At 43.6% G+C, this 26,159-nt stretch overlaps 1 protein-coding gene across 1 annotated transcript in view; it reads right to left on the bottom strand.

The window, feature by feature from the left end:
• LOC138473460 (deleted in malignant brain tumors 1 protein-like) overlaps positions 1 to 26,159 on the bottom strand; it is a 199,114-nt gene that overhangs the window by 97,802 nt on the left and 75,153 nt on the right. Inside the window, exons 5-6 of the mRNA XM_069612108.1 lie at positions 23,835 to 23,876; positions 17,941 to 17,982 (exon numbers count right to left, since the gene is read on the bottom strand). Coding sequence (XP_069468209.1) covers positions 17,941 to 17,982; positions 23,835 to 23,876 — 84 coding nt within the window. The remainder of the gene's footprint in view (positions 1 to 17,940; positions 17,983 to 23,834; positions 23,877 to 26,159) is intronic.

Below are 26,159 nucleotides of genomic sequence, written 5' to 3'. Positions count from 1 at the left end.
AACCATGGTTGCCTATATGCAAACCAAAATCACATACCTGGAAGGCTACCTCATGTCATTAGAAGCCTACAAACAAAACACCAGAGAGTGGGGAATTCAAACTGACAATCATGACAAAAAAGTTAGGTCACTGGTGACACAGACAGACCAACAAGGGAATCAGATCAGAATAAATGGGGCAGCAGATCCACCTAAACTGCCCACAAAGCCCCTTTGTGTGGATCTTACTAAAGAAAACAAGGACACACAAGCCAAACACCCTACAGACAAACCTCAAAAGCCTTTAAAACTGCAAAAAGAAGCAGTAATTCAAAAAAGCCAAATCCAGTCTGCAACCTCACCGACTTCAACATTGGTATTTAAATTGGCCAAATCGGCTACCCAACGAAGAACATATGAGGGCCCCAGGGCACAACAAATTACCAAACAACAAACACTGAACTGGAGTCCTAGGCTAGAAGAAAATAAAGAGCTCAAGTACCAAACGGAAACTAGAGCCTTTGAAAAAGCAAAACTCAGAATTAGGGAAATGGAGGAGTCAGCTCACATACATGAGCAACCTGAACCAGATGACATCCCCGAAGAGATAAGGATGCATCGATCGAGGACTTATTGGACATCAGCTAATACCCGATAGAAGACACCGAAAACACGCAACCTGATAAGATAGAAGAAGACACCCAGCTGATGGCTCTAAAAGAAACCTTTAATAAGCCAACAACAAAGTTAAAGTCAAAAATAGAGACGCCTGAATCTCCAGGTTTTCTAACTTTGGAGGAGAAATGAAACAAAACAATGAACCACAAGTGGAGAGACAACCAAGGCATCAAGAAGAGCCCAGAAGTTACACAGAAAGAAACAGAAACAAAAAGGAAAACCTAAATCGGGTTAAAAACACCTACAGAAGACAATCGGAGCGGAACTTCAATAAGCCCAGAAGACTAAGAACTCCAGAAAATGACACATTTGACCATGAATCGTCAGAGCACCGCCATAACAACAATAGGAGCGGCTCAAGATGCAACAGAAGAATGGCGTCAAATAAAGAGGACCAACAAAAAATGAACTTTTGTAAACAATCAACAAGACACAACAGGAAGGGTACATCTACTTCCAAGCCCACTACATTGCAAAGGAACACAAACACTAAGAGCGAAGCAGTATCATACCGTTACAGAGAAACAAAAAGAGCACAGATGACGAGAACTAGGAGGACAACAAATACCCACTTGTTCAAATTAGAAAAAATACTGGAAGAAGGAGGAAAAGTAATCTTGAACAGGAAAACCACGATGAAGAACGGATGATATAGACATCGTTGAAATTTCGGACAACAACCATACGGATAGAGTCTACCTCCACATATCATCATTATGGGTGAGACACAAGCTTTCAGGAGCTACCGACCAACTACGAGCAAGGGGCTACGACTTGAGCCCAATATATTCTACAAGAAGTACCGAGGAAGGTCCGTGGGACAGAGCTACAAGAAGAAGTCCCAAAGAAGTAGCTTGCCAACAGAGAAAGCGCAGTTTCACAAAACTGACACAAAGGACCTCTCATACCACAGAGGAAAAGAGGTTCAAAAGCCCCAAAGTACCCAGCTACACTCTGGCAACTGGGACCAAGAAAAGGTAACTAAGTCAACTCATGGACTTTATAGTGAAAGAGGCCAGGAAAGGGGAAAAAAAACGAACCTCAAGACATACCACACCGTGGAGAGAAACGGAGTATAAGAAAAAAATCACCTCCAGAACGGAATACCAACGCCGGTAAGAGAATTTCAAAAATCATAACTCTGAAGAGTACGAAAATTCAGACACCTACGAAGATCGTCTCCTACAAGGGCCTCTGCAAAACTGGAACATCACGATCAACAGGGAACTGTCAAACCAAAAACCAGTCGAACTAAACCAACAAAACAAGCAGAACCAAAAGGCAAGGGAACAAAAAAGTTGGGAATGGTTACCGAAAGTGTTAGCGTATCCAAGAAGATCCTAGCAACGAAGAAAGCTCACAGAACCAACACGAAACGGAACTGAGCCACTTACAACAGATCTAAAACCCAACGTAATAACTCTGGGATCCTGGAACACACAAGGCTTTTCTCACCTCATGGAACCAGGGGAAGTTAACTTAGGAACCTATGATCTCTTATGTTTGCAAGAGACTTGGTTGCTCGACTCGCCAACGTTGAATGGTTACGAGATAATTACATCACCTGCCACCAAAGGCTTAAAGGGAAGACCAACAACAGGCCTGCTGATTGGAATACGATCAGGCAGCGGCTATAAGCTAGAATCTATAGCCAGGAGAGACACATTCTTGTTGGCCGTAACGATCTCGGGAAACCAACCACACACAGCAGAGATGAGCAAGAACAAAGCACTCTTATTGCTAATCACTACATACTGGAACCCAAAAGCTCAACCCGACAAAATCTTCTTAAATGAACTGGAACGTACTATTGATGAAGCAACAGCCAAAGAGAACATAGGTCATACTGTGATATGCAGAGATATGAACGCAACTTGCCCTCGCTCTATAAAAGACCAGGCTAACTGTGATAACAAGATCACGACGGCAGCCCAGAGAGGAACTAAGATAGACCAGCTCCTACTATCCCGAGATCTTCATAACCTTCAAATCACAAGGTCAAAAGAAAACTACAAGATCTCGACTTGGGAACAGGTCGGCTTGAGAGCTAACATTGACCATATCTACGTCTCAAGATCAATCTTAGCACTAACTACAAAACTAGAGGTCAGAAGAACCACTAAAAGTGACCATAACATCTTACAAACAGGTTGGGAGATACCATCAAAACCCTCACCTTACTTTATGGAACATCAGATAGAATCAGCGAAACAGGGCACAAGACTAAAACTGACTAGCACAGCAATAGCAAACGTTGCAGCTAAATACCACAGAGACAAAGGGGCTATCACATCCACCTCGGACCTGGGAAAACTGGATTATAGACCACTACTACAACCGTACTTGTTCCTAAGTAAGAAGAACTATATGCAACCCACAACCCATTCACATTGCAGGAATGATCAGCTTGTGGAAAAAAGAAGAGCCATGAAACAAGCTATAAGAACGGCCAAGAAAAGGCCGACAATAAAGAACATACTAGCCGCAAATCTGGCAAAAAAACGTACAAATCATGGCTGAATCATAACAGACATATGCTATACCAAGATCATTTGGAGGCCATGTTAAGATGCCTCAGCGGAAAAAAGAACTAAAGACTTCTGGTCCCTGATTGGCTCAACAGGTCACTGCACACAAGATACGCTGATGAACAACGTCGGAGAGCAAAAATGGATTGAACACCTGAAACAGCAACCCTGTATAAAGACCCCAAGCATACTATAACAAGGCAATTGGATTATGATCAAGAATCAATTGAAGACAAAATCAAAAAGCTAAAAGCTTCACGTGCCCCGGGACCAGACGGGATAAGAAATCAAGATCTCAAAAGCAACAGAAAGATCTGGGTACCCTTAATAATGGACATCTTCGACACATGTGTCAGATCTAAGAGCATTCCACCTTCCTGGAAATCATCCAACGTAGTTCCCATCTACAAGAAAAAACAGATCCAGAAAACTACCGCCCAATAGCACTCTTAGACGTGCTGGGCAAGCTCTTTGGATCTTTCTTGTTGGACAAGTTCCGATCTTGGGTAAAATCTTCAGAATGCAGAGACCCTTTCCAGTCAGGCTTTGTTAAAAATGCAGGGACCCTAGCAAACATCCTGGTACTGAGTGCAATGAAGGCCAAGATCCTGGACAGCGGACCAAGAATATTCTTGGCGTTCGTGGACCTAAGCCAAGAGTTCGACCGGGTAAACAGGGACAGACTTTGGAATAAACTAATAGCATGGAACTGTCCCAATATAACTCTAAACCCAATTAAAAGCCTTTACTCAGGGACCACAATGTGAGTTTGGCTCAGTGGCATGGGCCAGCTATCCAGAGAAATCGAAACCTCAAGGGGAGTAATACAAGGCTGCCCGTTAGCACCCGCACTATACAATGCATACACAGGCGAGATTGGGAACACAAGGCCAACCTAAGGATTTTCCCACCAAAACTAGGTAATGATAAAATCAGTCACCTGCTATATGCAGATGATATAATCCTGCTCAACCACACGGCAATAGGTCTCCAACGTAGACTAAACGGGCTACATGAATATACAAGGGCAAACGACCTGGAAATTAACACCAAAAAAACGAAAATCGTAATCCTGGAAAAACGCTGTAAACAAAAAGAATCTGCAAGATGGTCCATCGAGGGGCAAAAGGTGGAAGAAGTTACATCTTTCACATACCTAGGAGTGTCCATTAATTGCAGTCGGCAAGAAACCCAAATGCAGGAAACACTCTGGGTTAAAACAAAATAAAACTAGTGACAGCACAAGCAATGAAAGTCGACAGAAAATATGGTCGATTTTCAAAGCAAGCGACAATCAACTTCTACAAAGCGAAAGCTTTCCCGGCTATCTTATATGGCACAGAAGCAATGTCTGCTCTACCAGATACTATCTGGTCAAGAGTGGAAGGTTCTCTTTGAAAAAGAATACTAAATCTACCGCAATCCACACCAATTGCGTCGATAAGAAGAGAACTAACGTTGGTCTCTCTCAAAGCGATAGTCATGTTAAACGGCTTGATGTTGTACCTGAAAACCAGAATTTCAAAACTTAGAATTTACGAATTAATCAGAGAGGAGCAGGAAAACAAATGAAACAAGATGTTGACAGTCTGGGCCAAGAAAAACAATGAATTCCTCCAAGAAATTGGAAGCTCAGAGACCGAGCTAGAAGAAAACCCCAACAAAACAAAATCGAGACTAAAAACTTGGGGTTGGATTCAAACTCTGCAAGACTCAGTGAAAAATAAACTTACCCATCATCTCCCACCAAACTTACAAAAAGTCAACGAACCTATTGAATACATGGTAAAATTTCCAGACAAAGGAACAAGAACAATCTTCCTAAGAACGTGCTTAAATCTCCTAAAAACTAACAAAATACTTGCAATTTGAGGAATCTCGACAAATAATAAATGCCGCTTCTGTAAGATTGAAGAAAATGTGGAAACTCTAAGACACCTACGTCTATAATGTAGAGGAACCGTACCAAACAGACAAACTCATATGGGACATCTGTTTAAAAAGGCCTTTACTTTAGACGAACAATACTGGTGGGACCACCTGATGAGCAGCAAATCGACGAAATCACTGATCACAGTGGTAAAATTCTTTAATAGTCTCCATTTGGACACCTTAATCACGAACACAATGGAAGAAGAAAAACCCACAAAGCTAAGGAGCGAAGCGTGACAAGATGCTTTTAACAAAAGAACTTAAGGGCACAAATCTTGTAAAAACTGTAAAGAACAGTTAAACCAAGAATAATAATAATAAAGAACAATAATGCTCACATTCCTTCAGCTCTTAGTAAACTTTAGATGCAGCATAGGGCTCACATTCCTTCAGCTCTTAGTAAACTTTAGATGCAGCATAGTGCTCACATTCACTCAGCTCGTAGTAAACTTTAGATGCAGCATAGTGTTCACATTCACTCAGCTCTTAGTAAACTTTAGATGCAGCATAGGGCTCACATTCCTTCAGCTCTTAGTAAACTTTAGATGCAGCATAGTGTTCACATTCACTCAGCTCGTAGTAAACTTTAGATGCAGCATAGTGCTCACATTCACTCAGCTCGTAGTAAACTTTAGATGCAGCATAGTGCTCACATTCACTCAGCTCGTAGTAAACTTTAGATGCAGCATAGTGCTCACATTCACTCAGCTCTTAGTAAACTTTAGATGCAGCATAGTGCTCACATTCACTCAGCTCTTAGTAAACTTTAGATGCAGCATAGTGCTCACATTCACTCAGCTCTTAGTAAACTTTAGATGCAGCATAGTGCTCACATTCACTCAGCTCTTAGTAAACTTTAGATGCAGCATAGTGCCCACATTCACTCAGCTCTTAGTAAACTTTAGATGCAGCATAGTGCTCACATTCACTCAGCTTGTAGTAAACTTTAGATGCAGCATAGTGCTCACATTCACTCAGCTCGTAGTAAACTTTAGACTCAGTAAAATTATTACATTCACTTAGCTCTTAGTAAACGTTAGCCTCAGTATAGTGCTCACATTCAATCCGCTCTTAATAAATTTAGAATCAGTATAATGTTTGCATTCACTCAGTTGGTATACACTCAGTATAATGCTCTCATTCACTCAGCACTTAGATATGATATATGATATTTTATTTGTATTGCGCTCACAGGCAAGTGTTTCAGAGCGCGACGAGGCAAGGGAGGGGAAGAAGGGAGCGCAAAACAATGATCTTACTAGGCCCAGTGACATTGAGAACACGCAATTGCAAGGGATAGGGAAGGGGAAAAGTGCAAGGGAGAGTGGAGGAGTAGAAAGTGCTGAGCAAGGGATAAAACAACAACAACTGGTAGTGCAGCCATCAAGTTGGCAAGTACAAGGTTAAAGCGCAGACAAGGGGTGTCTGGTAAGTGCAGGTAAGGGGACTGTAGGGTGACAGATACAGACCCAAGTGCACGGGTTGCCAGGAGGCAGTGCAGGTGTGTGGCTGAGTGGGCAGGAACCTGAGCCCGAAAATCAGAGGGTAAGAGCGAAGGCAGAAGCAAAGAGGAAGGTGTTGAGGTGCTTCCGGAAACGAAGATGGTACTCCTCAAGTTTCAGAGAGGCAAGGACACTGTACCAGAGGGTGGCCCCAGCCGAGGAAAGAGATCTACCCCCAACTCTTTGCTTGGAGAATCAACTGACCCTGAAGGAGTTGGAGGTGGAGGAGCGAAGCGCTCGCGTAGAAAGGTATTTATAGAGGGAGAGTTGAAGGTATTGTGAACCCAGGCACCAGAAGGCCTTGTGGACAATGCAAAGGATCTTTAATTTAATCCTTGCAGCCACTGGGAGCCAATGAAGAGATTTCTAGGCAGGAGAGATGCAATCCCATTGCTTGAGGCCAAGAACAAGTCTCGCAGTCCTGTTTTGGATGAGTTGCAGAGGGTGCAGAGAGCAGGGAGATTTAGAAAGAGGCTTTTGCAGTAGTCCAGCCTAGAGAGAACCAGAGCTCTAGAGAGAGTGAGCTTCTGGGGGAAGGAGAGTAAACTTTAAAATCAGTATAATGCTCACATTCACTCAGTTTGTAGTAAACTGTAGACGCAGTATAATGCTCCCATTCACTCATCTCTTAGTAAACATTAGACTCAGTAAAATGCTCACATTCACTCAGCTCTTAGTAAACATTAGACTCAGTATAATGTTCACATTCACTCAGCTCTTAGTAAAGTTTAGATGCAGCATACTGCTCACATTAACTCAGCTCTTAGTAAACTTTAGATGCAGCATAGTGCTCACATTCACTCAGCTCTTAGTAAACTTTAGATGCAGCATAGTGCTCACATTCACTCAGCTCTTAGTAAACTTTAGACTGAGTATAATGTTCACATTCACTCAGCTCTTAGTAAACTTTAGATGCAGAATAGTGCTCACATTCACTCAGCTCTTAGTAAACTTCAGATGCAGCATACTGCTCACATTCACTCAGCCCTTAGTAAACTTTAGACTGAGTATAATGTTCACATTCACTCAGCTCTTAGTAAAGTTTAGATGCAGCATACTGCTCACATTCACTCAGCTCTTAGTAAACTTTAGATGCAGCATAGTGTTCACATTCACTCAGCTCTTAGTAAACTTTAGATGCAGCATAGTGTTCACATTCACTCAGCTCTTAGTAAACCTTAGATGCAGCATAGTGCTCACATTCACTCAGCTCTTAGTAAACTTTAGATGCAGCATAGGGCTCACATTCACTCAGCTCTTAGTAAAATTTAGACTGAGTATAATATTCACATTCACTCAGCTCTTAGTAAACTTTAGATGCAGCATACTGCTCACATTCACTCAGCCCTTAGTAAACTTTAGACTGAGTATAATGTTCACATTCACTCAGCTCTTAGTAAACTTTAGATGCAGCATAGTGCTCACATTCACTCAGCTCTTAGTAAACTTTAGATGCAGCATAGTGTTCACATTCACTCAGCTCTTAGTAAACCTTAGATGCAGCATAGTGCTCACATTCAGTCAGCTCTTAGTAAACTTTAGATGCAGCATAGGGCTCACATTCACTCAGCTCTTAGAAAAATTTAGACTGAGTATAATATTCACATTCACTCAGCTCTTAGTAAACTTTAGATGCAGCATACTGCTCACATTCACTCAGCCCTTAGTAAACTTTAGACTGAGTATAATGTTCACATTCACTCAGCTCTTAGTAAACTTTAGATGCAGCATACTGCTCAATTCACTCAGCTCTTAGTAAACTTTAGATGCAGCATAGTGCTCACATTCACTCAGCTCGTAGTAAACTTTAGATGCAGCATAGTGCTCACATTCACTCAGCTCGTAGTAAACTTTAGATGCAGCATAGTGCTCACATTCACTCAGCTCGTAGTAAACTTTAGATGCAGCATAGTGCTCACATTCACTCAGCTCGTAGTAAACTTTAGATGCAGCATAGTGCTCACATTCACTCAGCTCTTAGTAAACTTTAGATGCAGCATAGTGCTCACATTCACTCAGCTCTTAGTAAACTTTAGATGCAGCATAGTGCTCACATTCACTCAGCTCTTAGTAAACTTTAGATGCAGCATAGTGCTCACATTCACTCAGCTCTTAGTAAACTTTAGATGCAGCATAGTGCTCACATTCACTCAGCTCTTAGTAAACTTTAGATGCAGCATAGTGCTCACATTCACTCAGCTTGTAGTAAACTTTAGATGCAGCATAGTGCTCACATTCACTCAGCTCGTAGTCAACTTTAGACTCAGTAAAATTATTACATTCACTTAGCTCTTAGTAAACGTTAGCCTCAGTATAGTGCTCACATTCAATCCGCTCTTAATAAATTTAGAATCAGTATAATGTTTGCATTCACTCAGTTGGTATACACTCAGTATAATGCTCTCATTCACTCAGCACTTAGATATGATATATGATATTTTATTTGTATTGCGCTCACAGGCAAGTGTTTCAGAGCGCGACGAGGCAAGGGAGGGGAAGAAGGGAGCGCAAAACAATGATCTTACTAGGCCCAGTGACATTGAGAACACGCAATTGCAAGGGATAGGGAAGGGGAAAAGTGCAAGGGAGAGTGGAGGAGTAGAAAGTGCTGAGCAAGGGATAAAACAACAACAACTGGTAGTGCAGCCATCAAGTTGGCAAGTACAAGGTTAAAGCGCAGACAAGGGGTGTCTGGTAAGTGCAGGTAAGGGGACTGTAGGGTGACAGATACAGACCCAAGTGCACGGGTTGCCAGGAGGCAGTGCAGGTGTGTGGCTGAGTGGGCAGGAACCTGAGCCCGAAAATCAGAGGGTAAGAGCGAAGGCAGAAGCAAAGAGGAAGGTGTTGAGGTGCTTCCGGAAACGAAGATGGTACTCCTCAAGTTTCAGAGAGGCAAGGACACTGTACCAGAGGGTGGCCCCAGCCGAGGAAAGAGATCTACCCCCAACTCTTTGCTTGGAGAATCAACTGACCCTGAAGGAGTTGGAGGTGGAGGAGCAAAGCGCTCGCGTAGAAAGGTATTTATAGAGGGAGAGTTGAAGGTATTGTGAACCCAGGCACCAGAAGGCCTTGTGGACAATGCAAAGGATCTTTAATTTAATCCTTGCAGCCACTGGGAGCCAATGAAGAGATTTCTAGGCAGGAGAGATGCAATCCCATTGCTTGAGGCCAAGAACAAGTCTCGCAGTCCTGTTTTGGATGAGTTGCAGAGGGTGCAGAGAGCAGGGAGATTTAGAAAGAGGCTTTTGCAGTAGTTCAGCCTAGAGAGAACCAGAGCTCTAGAGAGAGTGAGCTTCTGGGGGAAGGAGAGTAAACTTTAAAATCAGTATAATGCTCACATTCACTCAGTTTGTAGTAAACTGTAGACGCAGTATAATGCTCCCATTCACTCATCTCTTAGTAAACATTAGACTCAGTAAAATGCTCACATTCACTCAGCTCTTAGTAAACATTAGACTCAGTATAATGTTCACATTCACTCAGCTCTTAGTAAAGTTTAGATGCAGCATACTGCTCACATTAACTCAGCTCTTAGTAAACTTTAGATGCAGCATAGTGCTCACATTCACTCAGCTCTTAGTAAACTTTAGATGCAGCATAGTGCTCACATTCACTCAGCTCTTAGTAAACTTTAGACTGAGTATAATGTTCACATTCACTCAGCTCTTAGTAAACTTTAGATGCAGAATAGTGCTCACATTCACTCAGCTCTTAGTAAACTTCAGATGCAGCATACTGCTCACATTCACTCAGCCCTTAGTAAACTTTAGACTGAGTATAATGTTCACATTCACTCAGCTCTTAGTAAAGTTTAGATGCAGCATACTGCTCACATTCACTCAGCTCTTAGTAAACTTTAGATGCAGCATAGTGTTCACATTCACTCAGCTCTTAGTAAACTTTAGATGCAGCATAGTGTTCACATTCACTCAGCTCTTAGTAAACCTTAGATGCAGCATAGTGCTCACATTCACTCAGCTCTTAGTAAACTTTAGATGCAGCATAGGGCTCACATTCACTCAGCTCTTAGCAAAATTTAGACTGAGTATAATATTCACATTCACTCAGCTCTTAGTAAACTTTAGATGCAGCATACTGCTCACATTCACTCAGCCCTTAGTAAACTTTAGACTGAGTATAATGTTCACATTCACTCAGCTCTTAGTAAACTTTAGATACAGCATACTGCTCACATTCACTCAGCTCTTAGTAAACTTTAGATGCAGCATAGTGCTCACATTCACTCAGCTCTTAGTAAACTTTAGATGCAGCATAGTGTTCACATTCACTCAGCTCTTAGTAAACCTTAGATGCAGCATAGTGCTCACATTCACTCAGCTCTTAGTAAACTTTAAACTGTGTATAATGTTCACATTCACTCAGCTCTTAGTAAACTTTAGATACAGCATAGTGCTCACATTCACTCAGCTCTTAGTAAACTTTAGATGCAGCATAGTGTTCAAATTCACTCAGCTCTTAGTAAACCTTAGATGCAGCATAGTGCTCACATTCACTCAGCTCTTAGTAAACTTTAAACTGTGTATAATGTTCACATTAACTCAGCTCTAAGTAAACTTTAGATGCAGCAAACTGCTCACATTCACTCAGCCCTTAGTAAACTTTTGACTGAGTATAATGTTCACATTCACTCAGCTCTTAGTAAACTTTAGATGCAGCATAGGGCTCACATTCGCTCAGCTCTTAGTAAACTTTAGACTGAGTATAATATTCACATTCACTCAGCTCTTAGTAAACTTTAGATGCAGCATAGGGCTCACATTCACTCAGCTCTGAGTAAACTTTAGACTGAGTATAATGTTCACATTCACTCAGCTTTTAGTAAACTTTAGATGCAAAATAGTGCTCACATTCACTCAGCTCTTAGTAAACTTTAGATGCAGCATACTGCTCACATTCACTCAGCCCTTAGTAAACTTTAGATGCAGAATAGTGCTCACATTCACTCAGCTCTTAGTAAACTTTAGATGCAGCATACTGCTCACATTCACTCAGCCCTTAGTAAACTTTAGATGCAGCATACTGCTCACATTCACTCAGCTCTTAGTAAACTTTAGATGCAGCATAGTGCTCACATTCACTCAGCTCTTAGTAAACTTTAGATGCAGCATAGTGTTCACATTCACTCAGCTCTTAGTAAACCTTAGATGCAGCATAGTGCTCACATTCACTCAGCTCTTAGTAAACTTTAGACTGAGTATAATGTTCACATTCACTCAGCTCTAAGTAAACTTTAGATGCAGCATACTGCTCTCATTAACTCAGCTCTTAATACACTTTAGGCTCAGTAAGATGACTTTCGAGTAAATAACTTGATTTATTTTGTCCCATTCATTTAAGGTCAAATTAGAAAGACCAAATCAGTCTTTCTAAACTAAACTTAATAGATGCCTTCTGCATGCCCGCAAGACTGCCTGTCCGACCAGGCATGCCACTTGCCATACATGTGTGTGCAGAGGGGCTTATAGGTCTGGCCAGGCTGGAAGATGGAAGTTGTGGGTGTGGTTTGTGTGTGCCTGTCTGTCTGTGTATGTGTGGAGGTTGGGGGTAATGTTTGTAGCATGGAAGGGAGCGTGCAACGGAGCAGCTAAGTGTAAGTGTGTTTGCATGTTGGTGTGTCTGTCTTTGGGGCAATTGAGAGTGAATGTTTTTGGTGGGGAGAGGGCGAGGGAGCAAAGGGGCAAAGTGAGGGCAGGGGTGGGAAACCTGACAATTCCAAGTAAAATCCCACCAGCGGAGTAGAGGGCAGGGGCAGGTTGGGGATAGGCTGCCAATGTCATAGGGGAGATTAACCCTTCCCCCACTCCCAAAATGGGAAGCCAAAGTTCAAAGTCGCACCAAATCGGCTGAAAAGAATTGGCCTGTTTTGCGTACAGCCTTAAATATTCAGGATTATCACATGGCACTGTACAATGCTCACTCAGCTCTTAGTAAACCTTAGAAGTCATATAATATTCATGCACATGAACTCAGGTCTTAGTAAACTTTAATCTCAGTATAATATGCACATGAACTCAGGTTTAGTAAACTTTAAACTCAGTATAATATGCATATGAACTCAGGTCTTAGTAAACTTTAATCTCAGTATAATATGCATATGAACTCAGGTCTTAGTAAACTTTATACTCAGTATAATATGCATATGAACTCAGGTCTTAGTAAACTTTAAACTCAGTATAATATGCATATGAACTCAGCTCGGGTCTTGGTAAACTTTAGACTCAGTATAATGCTCACATTCAGTCACTTCTTAGTAAGCTTTAAAATCATTATGATACTCACATTCACTCAGCTTGTAATACATGTTAGAATCAGTCTAATTCTCATATTCATTCAGCTCTTAGTGCATTTTAGTCTCAGTATAATGGTCATGTAAACTCAGCTCTTAGTAATCTTTAGACACAGTATAGTGCTCATATTGTAAAGTGTTTCAGGCCTTCTATGGCTTTAGTACCCTTCTTGTTCTAGTTGGAGCTTCCGACCTTCTATGGCAGGGGTCTGCAACCTTTGGCTCTCTACATGCTTTGGACTATGACTCCCATGAATCCCTCATCATTGACTGCTGTTCCTAGGGCTGAGGGGAATTTTAGTCCAAAACATCTGGAGAGTCAACGTTTGCAGACCGCTCTCCTAGGGATATAGTGCCAGGCTCGCTCCGTCTGGTTGTTCCAGACTTGTAGGCGTACCGCCCCCTACACACTCTGGCAGGTGATTCAGTTCTCCTCTGGTCATACCGCCCAGCTTGCACTGCCGGGTGGTTCCGAACCTCTTGGGCTATTGTTCCCTTCTCTCATTGACAGGTGGTTCTAACTACCTAGGAATATAGTGCCCTGCTCGCTCTACCGTGTAGATCAGGCTTTCTAGGCCGTTTAGGGAAATAGCGCCATTCTAACTGTGCCAGGGGTTGCAGCTCTGATAGCGACATAGAAGCTAGCTTGCTCGTCTGGGTGGTTAAGATCTCTTTGGGCTATAGTTTCCTTCTTGCACTGCCAGGTGATTTCGATGACCTAAGGATATAGTACTTTCCTCACTTTGCCAGGCGCATCAGGCCATCCAATGATAGAAGTCACTGCTCGTTCAGCCAGGCAGTTCAGACCTTCTATGAAGATAGCACCTTACACACTCTGGCAACTTGTTCTGACCTGCTAGGGTTATAGAGTCCACTCAGTTTCCTCCTGGAACCTTCTGACAGATGTAGTCAGCGGTCTTGTTGGGACCCTCTCCCTGACTTGCTTCTCCGCTACTCTAGGTTGTCTTCTCAGGTTAGTGGAGTAAGCAACCTTCCGATCTTGTTCAATAATGACTTGGTACAGGTGCAAGGTTGGAATAAGTCCTCAGCTATGTTTATACACAGGGAGTTGTGCTATAATTGTTAAATAGAATGAGACGTGCCTGTTTTACTAAAGAAAGCTGCAGTTTAGGAATATTGTTTATCTTATATTTTAAGTGATGTTGCAGAAACTCTATAGAAAGGGAAATCTCCTTGATTCTATGTAATGATCGAAAATGTCTCCTGCCATAAGATCAAGAAAGATTGTGGTTGGGCAGAAGGCGGTAAGGGTTTACCGGTACCGGTATTTTACCGATACCGGTAAATCCTTGCCGCCTTACTACAAGGTCCCTTTGCGGGTTGGGGAATTCAACGCCTGCTTTTTGCAGGCATTAAAAATCCAACCCGCAAAGGGACCAGGGAGCTAATTATGGTACCGCAATTTGCGGTACCGTAAATAGCGCCTTCCCCATTCCCATTATGCCCTATGGGGCAAAAATGGGAATGGGGAAGGGCAATGGAGGAAGGAGGAATTACCGCCTTCCCAACCTTGGAATAGGGCGGTAATTCCCCTTTCCTCCAAGGCGGTACCGGTAAATTGCCGGCATGAACCATGGCGCTAACAGCGCCATGGTTTACCGCGTACCGTGTAATGAGGCCCAATGTTCGCAGTTGTACTTGCCCCGAACCAGCCAAGCGAAAAAGACAAATCACCTAATGTCATTTCTATTGGGAAAAGGGTGTTACCAGCTGCTAGGAACACATCCCATCTTGGCCTAATTCAGTGCTATGAGTGTAATAGGACAGACAGCAAGATAACACCTCTCATTTGGAATAAGTGTCCTTTGGTATAATGAAATGTTTCCTGTCATGAGGAGTATGTGATTGAATGCCATTCCTATGCGCTTCTCCTCTGACTGCAAAGAAATCATTTTTAAACCTGGAATTTGTTGAAGCTGATAGGTTTCTCGACCTGTGGAAATTAGCCTTCTAGTGCTGGACTGATTTATATATGCTTAGCAAGGCAAAGCTTCACCTCACTGATTAGGCCCAACAAGGCCGAAACACGTGTTTTGGGTTGCTGTTGGTACTCTTATGTTCAGAGAACATTTGCTTAGCATTTTGATGCTGGACTGCCCAAGTGGGTGGGACCAGGCTGATATGCAAATGGATATTTCTTCTCTGTGAAAGGTACAGTGAGCAAAAACGTGGCTGTATACCGTCCTGAATGGATACCTTCGCATAGAGCAGGTTATTTGACTGTGTTTGTTCTCGGTAGACGGGTAGCCAGACCTCTTTGTAAATATTTAGGAACTTGGGGTTTCATCCTAAGTTACCAAAGGTAATCAGATGTAAAACCCCTAGCTTCACCTCACTGATGAGCCCCAACAAGGCCGAAACATGTGTCTGTGGTGCTGTTGGTGCTCTTGTTCATAGAATTGCCTAGCATTTTGGTGCTCCAGCTGGGTGGACCAGACTTCTATGCAAATGAATATTTCTCCTCTGAAATGTACAGTGAGTTAAAACATAGTTGTAGATTCTCCTGAGTGGGTACCTACCCATAGAACAGGTCATTTGGGTGTGTTAGTTGTCAGTAGAGGGGCTCCCAGATCTTTGTATATATGTTTGGGGACTTGGGGTTTCACTCTAAATTACTCAGGGTAATCCAGATGTGGACCCTTTGCTCACTGTGCTTATAACGTTGCAGCATCATCTCTCTGATGAGGGCCCTCAATGTCAAAACACCTGTCTGGGGCTGCTGTTGGTACTCTTGTTCAGAAGAGAATTGCCCAGCAATTCAGTGCTGGACTGCCCGGTGGGTGGGACCAGACTTATATGCAAATTAATATGTTTCCTCTCTGAAAGGTACAGTGAGCTAAAACATAGCGGTAGACCCTTCGGATTGGGACTATTTGGCCATGTAATTCTTGGTGTAGGGGCTCCCAGATCTTTGTATATATGATTAATATATGTATTTCATTTTAGAGTTTTAGAATGCGCTTACTTGTGGGGGAGTTGCTTGAAAAACATGCTGCAGAAGTGTCATCTCCTGGCATCCCACTTGGAGGGCATCTCCTGGCATCCCCCTTGGAGGGCATCTCCTGGCATCCCCCTTGGAGGGCAATCCATTAGGAGCCGGCAGAAGACTTGTCTGTACAGATGCCTACCACCCTATCACGATCAGCAGAAAAGATTGCCTAGGCCTCACTTTCTAAAGGCTTCAATCAGAACCTACCAAGAAGCACTATCTTTTATAATGAACTGTAATAATGAGGATATTATTTTTAATCTTTGCAAGTATATATTAGAAGCTTATACTATTAGGGATGTACCTTTTCATTTTATCTGGATTTTGGGATTTTCTAGGAAGCGACGGTTTTTAGGGATGTCTTATATCCTTTTATGATGACTTATCCGGGCGGATTTTACAGCTGCATCATTTCTGTTTTAATGGAGGAATCTGAATAAAGATATTTTAATTGAATGACCTCCTCAGCGCACCCTTTGTGTTTTTTGTGGATCCCCGTGCCCCTTTGACAGGTCAAATATTTTTGGTCACCCAATCCTCTAAACCATAATCCATGGAAGCCTAGCTGGCTTAATGCTGCGCAGCAGGTAAAGAATTGCTAGTGTTGCCAAACAGGCAAAGCACTGTGATGTAGGAGCTAGAATTTCATTTGGACCGGGAACTGGTTCTGTCCGGATTGGATCCTTACTGTCTTATACATGGGCTATCCCCTGTATACCTCTTCTTGGGAGCATTGCCTTGGACCATTGTAGTGTTACTGTACCACCCAAAAGCCCAAGACCCTCAGGACATGTCAACGAAAGCCTGCTTCTTCACCGGTCACTAGAAAACCCTTAGAATTTGGTCTGTGAGTACTCGGTCTTGGTACGAGATCATGCCAACCCACTTCTGAAGTATCCATAACTAATCTAGGACTGTCTAAATGATCCTAAGTCTCCAGTTCTACTTGAGGTGTGTTACAGACTTATCGGATAACAGGAATGACATACTGTCAGGTATGCTCGGCTAAAACACTTCTGCAATGTGTGCTTGTGGGCTGTAAGATTGGATGTCACAAGGAGGGTTTAATGTAATTTGTGTTTGTATAAGGCCGGGACCCGGTGTCCCCTGGGTTTAGCAGCATCTTACCCTCCATCAAATCCCTGATATTCAGGATCCGCAGGTGTTCCCCTCTTCCAAGATGGAGACCTGCCAATGAATTTAGCTTCTTACTGGATTCCTGTGTTCCCCTCACTCTTCTGATGGAAAATCTTCATTGAGACACGTTGGGGATCGTTCTCGCTATTTCCATTGGATACTAGTCCTTAGATCTCAGTGTTCGGTTGTTTTTGCCCCTTTGTTCTCCCCTTTTATTTGCCTTTATAAGCATTCTGCTTATGTTGCTTATGCCATTGCCTCCTGGCCTTCTCCAGCCTTTCTGGGGTAACTTTACCCAGTCCCCGGCTCCCTCACTTTACACGGCTCTGACATCATCTTCCTCGCACAGTTTTCTTCAAGTGGGGATCGGAAGGTGGGGCGATTTGTTATTGTTCACACTCACACAACCTTAATAGTAGTCACTGTAAGTTTGCAACCTGAGGCACCCTTCCCGCCTTCTACATATTACAGCCTGAGTGTTCCATCTTGCTACAGAGTGGTGAACCAGGTGTTCTTGTTGACATTAGATCAAAAATGATCTATGCTGGTGGGCCGGCACCTTGACGATGACCCCCTTTGCCCCTCTCAATTCTCCCATTGGATTAGAGATAAACTCATGGCATCACCACAGTTTAATAAATGCTATTTATATTAAAAGAGAGGGGCGGGGTGCTCCAAACTAAAAATAATCGAATCACCATTGCAAGAATAATTTCACACTTTGCTATTGTCCTAAAGGTAGTAGATTATAACAGAACATAGAGGCAGTAGATAGCAGGTCTGCTTAGAAAAACAGGCATGCTACTCCCAACACAAGAAGGGTTGGCAGCTAAGAGGAGGAAACACTTAAGTGAATGTGTGGCTTACCTGCAGCTGCCTGTTTACTCGAGATATTCAAGTGATTAGACTCTGTAAGGAAAAAGGAGCACAGTGTTAGATCCTCATCAGTGGTGCTTCACCATTTCCTGGCTAAACGTCTCCTCTAAACTCTCCAAAATAAAAGACACCCTGTTGGTCCTCCAATCCCTTCCTCTTCTGCACGCATCCTTCGCAGTGTGTCTACGACCGCTGCTTCTGTACCATCATTCTCCAGCACTACCCCAGGTGAGTGGGCACACCTCATTTGCACTACCAATTCATTTTATGCTCCTATGGACCTAGTGCTTCAGTGAAGACATTGATGGAGAACATGTCAATAAAATAGAATCCACTCCCACAGGGTACCCTGTGTCTAAAATATGTCTTCCAGTTATGCAGCCTCAGAATTGCTCTTAACGATGCTTGTGGCCTCCTTTTTCTTCTTGGACATTTCCAAGAGTCCTGCCCCCCACTGTCTAAACCCAGAGTTCAGCTTTTATGAGTCAACGGGCTAGTAGCCCTTCTTTTTTACTCCCTAATTTGGGAAATAGAAAGCAGGGGCATTTTACCTGTCTTCTTACCTAAACTGTGACTTGCATTTTTTGATGGAGAAGTTATGAACTCTGAATTTTAAGCATGGACCTGGACCTGCCTCTTCCAAAATGTTGACTGAAGGTATGTGTGGAGCCCTTTGACCCACGGACAATGAAAGACCTACCTCGCCAAACCTCTCTTTAACCCCCCTCTTGTATCTGGGAGCTTCCATGCTTGCTACTAACTTTCTACTGTCGTAACCACTCTTCAAAGACCCACCACGGACCTCAAAATCCCTGCAAATATTGGCCTGTCTCTCACGACCCACACTACTCCTAAATACTACATTGAGTAGGGCGTAGCTGTATACCTGCCTACCTAGAGACCAATAAACTCTTGAATTTCCCCATTCTGGGCTCTGTAGCAGGCTGTCCAAACAATAGGCACACACTCTCATCTTCAACTTCCTCACCGCCGTTCACCACTCTCCTCAATTCTCTTCCGTCTTGATCTCTCTGCAGCCTTCGTCACTTTCGATCATCCCTCCCTCGCTTCTCTCCCCTTGTTAAGATTGGATTCTGCGTTGCTGTTCTGGATCGGTCCTAATACAGCTCATGGGATAACGGTAACCCCACTCCACTCACATTCATTACCCCGATATTAAGGACATAGCCACACTAATGGACTTCAAGAATGCTCTCTCAAAGTGGCTCCTATCAGGGAAAGTGTAACAGAGTACTACAGTGGCACATGACCTCTCTTCTAAACCCGCCTCCAAGGCCCACGTATGTAATTAACGGTAAACGTAGTATAGCGACGTATTATCAGTGTCGCGTCTTTGTTCCGAATGGTATCTTCCCCCGCCACCACCTGGTTCCCATCCTCCTCACTTATTACTATAAATCAGCCTGTACAGGGACGGCTCCACTTCTTTGCCCTATTTACATCGTTTTGATTGAATTCCTCACTACATATAATAAATGCAAATGAAATAACCAAAGTTACAACCCTCACGACCTCTCAGCGCCTTTAAACATGGTTGTTGTGTGACTTTGCCATTTTTTAAGTTAAATAATATTGTGCCAATATTCTTCCGAGCATGTGCTCTGTCCTGAATTGCAGATGGAAAACCAGTAAGAATAGGGCTAGGAGCTGTGCAAGGGTACATTTTCAGCTTGAAACTTCCTAGATCAGCTCAAAATGCAGTTTCGAACTATTCGCGAAGCACGGACCCATTCGTGAACACGTCAGTGCACGCGTGGTCACATGACACTGTTCAGAAAGTCTGCGATGACGTCAGACATTCGTGAACATTGCCGAACAAAAAACTGTGGAACAAGTTGCATAAAGTTTATAGCAGTGTAAAAATGTTGCTAGGAGGTGGAGAATGGCACAGTTTTAAGTTCAAACTTTCTACATCAGCCAAAAATACCACTATATTGAGGGAAATAAGCCACTCAAACCTGCATTCAGCAGCGCAACTAGGTACTGGGACATGTGTAAAAACATATGTTAAAAACATTTCAAAATATATTAAAATTCAATCTAAAATCTCATAGGTAAAGACATGGACTTACTGAGAAATTTCAGAGCCTTGGAGTAAGCACTCATGTAGTCCCCACATATTCCACCCCACACTCAGGTCTTCCTCTGTGTAGTTTTACAATCGTTAGTTTCAGACTCCATTTTATAGTGTTCTCATTAGCCATACCACCGTCACGTGACTAATTTCCTTAGCGATCATGTGTTCACAATTTAAAGATGGTGCTACCCTAAGATTAAAAGGTGCGCCATCTTGAAGTTACTATCACTCCATATTGGCCAATATAGATCTTTTATTTATGTGTCCTCAAGCCCTTTCGGGGACCAATTCAGGGGAAATTACCATCCTCAAATGAAACAGATATGTCAGAGAACAATATAGCACTTTGGTAATTACATAAGTCTGAGAAATGATGAATAATTTAGAAAACTGCATTAGTCGCAGTCACCAGTGTACATCGCTAGTGCACATAGAGATGCAGGTAGCTCCCCCCATGGCTCCTAGGAGGCAAAAGGAAGTGCGTGTGGGCATCACACAGCTGCATTGCACCAGTGGGCTTGCACGCGGCTCAGCCATTGTCAGACTCCTGCCCCAGTGGGCACTTGTCTGTCTACTGGCATATATCACTCAGAATGTATAACAGATATTGCTTCTCATGTAGAAGTACTATGCTGTGTTGCAACCCTCTCAATCCAAACAGATGCCTATTCCGTTCTCTCACTGGGATTATTCCTTTTTATTGTCCATCAGATGTACTGTCAACTCTTGTCCTTTGTTATGGCCTCTTGGCTTTTGACTGTTGAATCCAATAACCAGCCTAGATTCCAGCTGCCTGAGGTGCCTTTCTCTATTTCCTTTTCTCCAATGTTCAGGAATATGGGCCAGGGCCATGTACATTAACAGGGAGGCACTGCTACAATGTTTTTTTTCCAAATGGATTGCCAAGGGATCATTGGTATCTTTGTTTTCAATGCCTTGTAATGTTGCAGAACCGTTATTTTGAGGGGGTGCAGATGGTAGATCCAATGTACATGAGATTACAGTGGCATAATATCGCATACACCCCAAGTCTAGTGCTACACGTGATAGACTCTTTGATCTCCCAAATGCGACTACTGCCTTGACAATATCTACTCTCAGTTTCTAATATGTTCTCAGAAACTCTTGGCTGCAGCGGTTTGGTCTAACATGGCGACATCAGCTTTGTTGAGATTGGGTGTTTTTCAAACGTGACTAGTTTAATGCAAATGGTCGCGTGTCACCGGATTGTGGGTTTAGCCAAGAAAAAAAAAACCCTTGAACATAAGTAAAAGTATGAATAACCCGGAAGGAGACTGCGCCCAATTATCGAAAAGGTTTCTTTATTTTGAAGTGCCCTTTGAACGATGACACGTGTTTCGGTCTCCCTGAGACCTTTTTCTAATCAGGGCTATTAGTCTTGAATTCTTCTGGTGCCCCTATTACATTTGGAATTAGTCCTCCACAATGAACTGGTTTATTGCAATAATGTTATAATGTTGGGCACGAGGTGGACTGTGGGACATTGAAATATTGTGCCCTGGACCCCAGGTTGCCCAGTAACTGCCCTGGGGAAATTCCTCCAAGATGCCTGCCCCTATTTGTCCATGTTTTGAGACTATTGTGAACCACAATCAAATAGTGTTTAGGTGGTAAACATGTTCCCTAGTATAACATTGCCAGGCAGTTTTTGAATTAAGCGTCACCTGTATTATTAGTTCGAAACCCATGAACTTACAAGGCCAGACAAGTAAAATTGATTGAATTTTCTTAATTGAAAACATAAAATGACTGTCCTGTTTAGAGAGCAAATGTTCAGAGTTTTTTTGTCAATGGTACTTTTGGGAATGTGACAGCCGAGTCAGTGACCGACAGCCTGAGCGTTTCATGTGATATAATAGTTTATTTATAGCATTGCATGAAGGCACCGCATGGTACATGCTGCTATGAAACAGACCTTTCAGTTTGCTGTCTGTTTTTGATACCATCTCAGTTCACATGCAATGTTCAAAAAGAAAATAGATTTGATTTGTGCTCTCTGATTTGTGATGTGGAGCAATGTGGTCTTGTTTGGCGCAATTTATGACATTTTGGCGGCCTCTTTTCTGTTTCACCTATAGTATCACATTAAGAGTAAATACTAATTCTCTTTGCAGAAAAGCTTTGTACTGCCGAGCATGACAGCTGACAGAGCGCTCAGTGTTTGGTCAGTTCACAAAAAGATATGGCCTGAACTGCACATTCTATCAACTGCAGATAACTCCATATGCATTGTATTGTATTGTTTATTTATATAGCGCCTATACACAGGCAAGTGCGTCAAAGCGCTCAAGGAGGGTGGGAGAAAGGGGAAAAAACAACAGTCGCTCACAGCCCTTGAATTTCTGAGACGATAAAAGTCTGCACAGGTAGAGTAAGTGCGTAAAATACATTTAACAGTTTGCGAGACAGCAAATAGGGCTGGCAACGATTCTGCAGTTTTACCAGTGCAATTAAGGAGGTCAAGACAAGGGAGAAACCGACAGACGATCTTGAGCCGCAGTGCGTACAGATCGTGCAAGCGCACAGACGGTTACAGGGAGGGGGAGGTCCAAGTGCACCCGGTCAGTTGAGACAGGGGTAAGTGCAGAGAAGGCCACTCTGTTTGATTATTTCTCAGGTGCAGTGTGTGTGGGAGGGTTGTAGGGCCCTGAGGCAAGTGCAAAAGGCCCTGAGGCAATTGCCTCACAAACAAAAGTGCAAATGCAGGTAAAAAATAAGCACCACATTTGTGAAATTCATATGCATCGGGGAGCCCTTTGCTCTTAGGGGGCCTGGTGAAGAAGAACCTCGAGCTCCACTAGCTAGTCCAATCGAGAGGCATCCTGAACCCCCACCCATTCCCTCCACAGTTGGCCTCTCAGCTTGCCTTTCCTGGCAGTGAAGCATATGTCCTGCGTGTTTGTATGTTGATTGTCCGTTCGTTAATACTGCCCATGTACCTACACATCTAGTACATTTGTTTGCTACCTAGATAACCAATGAGCCCTGTGTACCATTGCACTAAGCAGGGTTCTACAACCTGTGTTTCTCCAGATGTTTTGAACTACGACTCCCATGATCCCTCATCATTGACCATGCTGGCTAGGGCTCTTAGCAATTGCAGCCCAAAACATCAGCAGAGACAATGGTCGCAGATGCCTGCACCACGCATTTAGAAAACGGGCATGCACTGCACCACACAATCATTAATACTTGTGCAGGCGCCCTGCATAGGGGTCACCTCCATAATCCGTACTCTTATATCCGTGTTTCTGGTAGAAATATCTCCCAAACTACTAAATCAATGCAAGCAAGCGCACAATAAAATACAAGTGCAAATACCTCTTTTCTTACTGCTTTGTGGATGTGTTCGTTTTCCTGAAGCGGCACACCCTCTCTGCTCCCGCCACCTTGGTGATAGGCTGGGTTCCTGCCCTTGTATGAGGAAACTAAGAGCCGAGTCATGGAATTCTTTGCACGATGCAAAGTGACTTCCCACTGCCGACACAAACCCTGATTCATGGAACTGTGCAAAGTGTATTTTTGCAGTGCCAACTCCGTGCAAAGTCCATGAATCGGGCCCATAGTTCCTTTGGTTTGAGCGCATGCGCAGGGCAAATGACCAAATTGGGCAAAGCCAGCGGTGTTGCAAGCAAGAATGGAACTACAGCTGTGCCACGCGATTACATTGGGGTTCTAAGTATGCAGAGACAGTTGTTGTCCTGGTGTCCCTGGACCCACCCCCAAAACTGTAAAACATGAAGTGGGTTAGGGTCTCCTTGCTTACCTGCTAGTTTTTCCTTACTGGAGATTTCTGAAACTTTCGGAACTGCGGAAATAAAAGAGGAAAATGTTATTAGAAATACATCTGCTCACCTTTCCAAGGGGGGAGTTGCAGATCTAGTGAAGCACCGGAGGTGGGCGTGGTGTGCCGCTCATGGTGAACAGGACGGACGGGGTGGGACCGCATGCACCTGGGACGGACGGGGTGGGACCGCATGCACCTGGGACGGATGTGGTGGGACCGCATACACCTGGGACGGACTGGTTGTGGGACTGCATGCACCTGGGACGGATGCATGAGTGGGTGAATGAGAGGTAAGTGGGCAGAAGTGGGGAGGCTCGCCATGTTACTCTCCGTGCTCAGAGATGGCCCCAGGCCCCCTACTGAATGTGACCACAGTAAGGGCAGTGACCGCGCCAAGAGTCACAGGCAGCAGGTGGTGTATGGAAGCCATGATCGGGTGGGTCTGCAGGTCACGTGGGCCCATGTTAGCCTTGCTGAGCACTGTCCCAGAGGCCGTGGGGGAGATACATATTAAGGTCCGGTTTCAGCCTTTTTATGGGGCAACACACAGTTTCCGACACCCAACAGACTGGGGACCTATGGGATGAAAGAATGCAGAACACGCATCTGGAGTATCCAAGCACGACATGGGACCAAATACGAGCCATCGGATTCCAGCCGCTGCTCAGCATCAGTGCGAATGAGTTCATTTTAAAGTCCCTGAAGTTCATTCCAATCATCCCCGTGCTATTCCCACCTAGCGGGATATCACTCCCACGGATGGATGCATTGGCCAACATCCCTTCGAATAGTTCTTCTCCATATGCTAGATAGCTAGATTCTGCCATCTTAACGGTCGCTCTTCCGTCAATTAGAGTATACATTCACACAGAGCTGTGCCTTAGGAAACATTGAGGTTCTAGGCTGTTTTGCTCTCTATCCTCTTTCGTTAGACCGGCAGCTCACCACCGCAGAAAGGCGCCTGCTAAGGGATAGTTAGCCTTTTCCTTGAGGGCAACATAGCCAGCAAGAGGCCTTGCAGAGAAATCATTTTATTGACATTTTGGATAACTACTCCCCTTTTTGTGTTAAAGAACAGAAATGTGGGCCAATCGCGGCTTCCCCTGGCCCGTCGGAAATATACAACCTTTCAGTCTTGAGTCCCTGAGTGGTCAGCTCTGCGGGATCTTCTACCCTTGACTATTAGAGTTGTGTGCTCCAGATCCAAGACAGGTTGGCATCTGGGCACCTCTGAGAGGGCGCTCTGGCGGAGGCAGTATTGACACTTCTGAAGATGAAAGATATTGAGCCATTGAAGTATGTTCTGTAATCCTAGGCGACTCCTCTGCTACAGCTATATCCAGGATTCCATGGGCCTCATGTTTTTTTTATGGGATCCCAATATCTTCCTTTAAGAGTTCCCATGGGAACACCCAGTACTTGTTTCTTATGGGATCCCAGTACCTTCCATTAACATGATCTTGGGCAATATTGCGCAGTTAAGGAAGCTTAGCCATGAATATCAGAGCTTTGCTATTGCTGGATGTCTCATCACCACTCAAACCAATGTCAAGGCTCTTGGAGTCACTCCTGCTCAAGAGTTAAACATGAATGCCCAAGTCAGCACTCTAGTTTCAGGTACATCTTATCACCTTAACTTCTAGCAGAGCTCAGACCTTTGCTCAACTCCTCCAATTGTGCCACTATAGCACGCGCCATCATAGCAACTAAACTTGACCGTTGTTCCAGTCTATTGGTGGGCATTGCCAAGGGCAAACATACGTGCCTACAGGTTATTTACCGTGTTACAGGTGGCAGACCTGAGCCCTGGCCCAGAGACTGTGGCAGGCTTTTCCTTCCTTTCAATCAGATATGGGTTGTTTGACCTAAACAACTTATTCCCTTACCCCACCCCATAACTATTTTTTCATTAAAGTGTACCATTTGACCTACCGGACTAGGTCAAAAAGATGAGGTCAAATGGGAGTAGGTCAAGTTGGAATTAGGTCAACTATGCCAAAACCTTTCAGTCTACCTTGCAGGCCCCTTCTTTCAGTCTCCAGGAAAGATAAAAGAAAAAAAACAGGAAAGAAGAACAGAAGGGAAGAAAAAAGGCGAGGAGAGGAAGGGAGATGGAGACCAGGGAAGATGGAAAAAAAAGGGACAATTATACATGCATGGGTAGAGAGATGAAGATGAAAGGCAGGAACGGCAGGCAGCAGCTAGGGGGCATGGTGCAGGTAAACATTACAGCAATAAAACATATACACACTGCTTGGGCAGCGATAAACCATATTTACTGAGTCACACTAACACCTTTTAAAG

Source organism: Ambystoma mexicanum, chromosome 8, assembly GCF_040938575.1.
Source record: "Ambystoma mexicanum isolate Mex_15411 chromosome 8, UKY_AmexF1_1, whole genome shotgun sequence".
Lineage (NCBI taxonomy): Eukaryota > Metazoa > Chordata > Amphibia > Caudata > Ambystomatidae > Ambystoma > Ambystoma mexicanum.
Note: the sequence above shows the minus strand (reverse complement) of the source record. Positions and strands in the feature narration are given on the sequence as shown.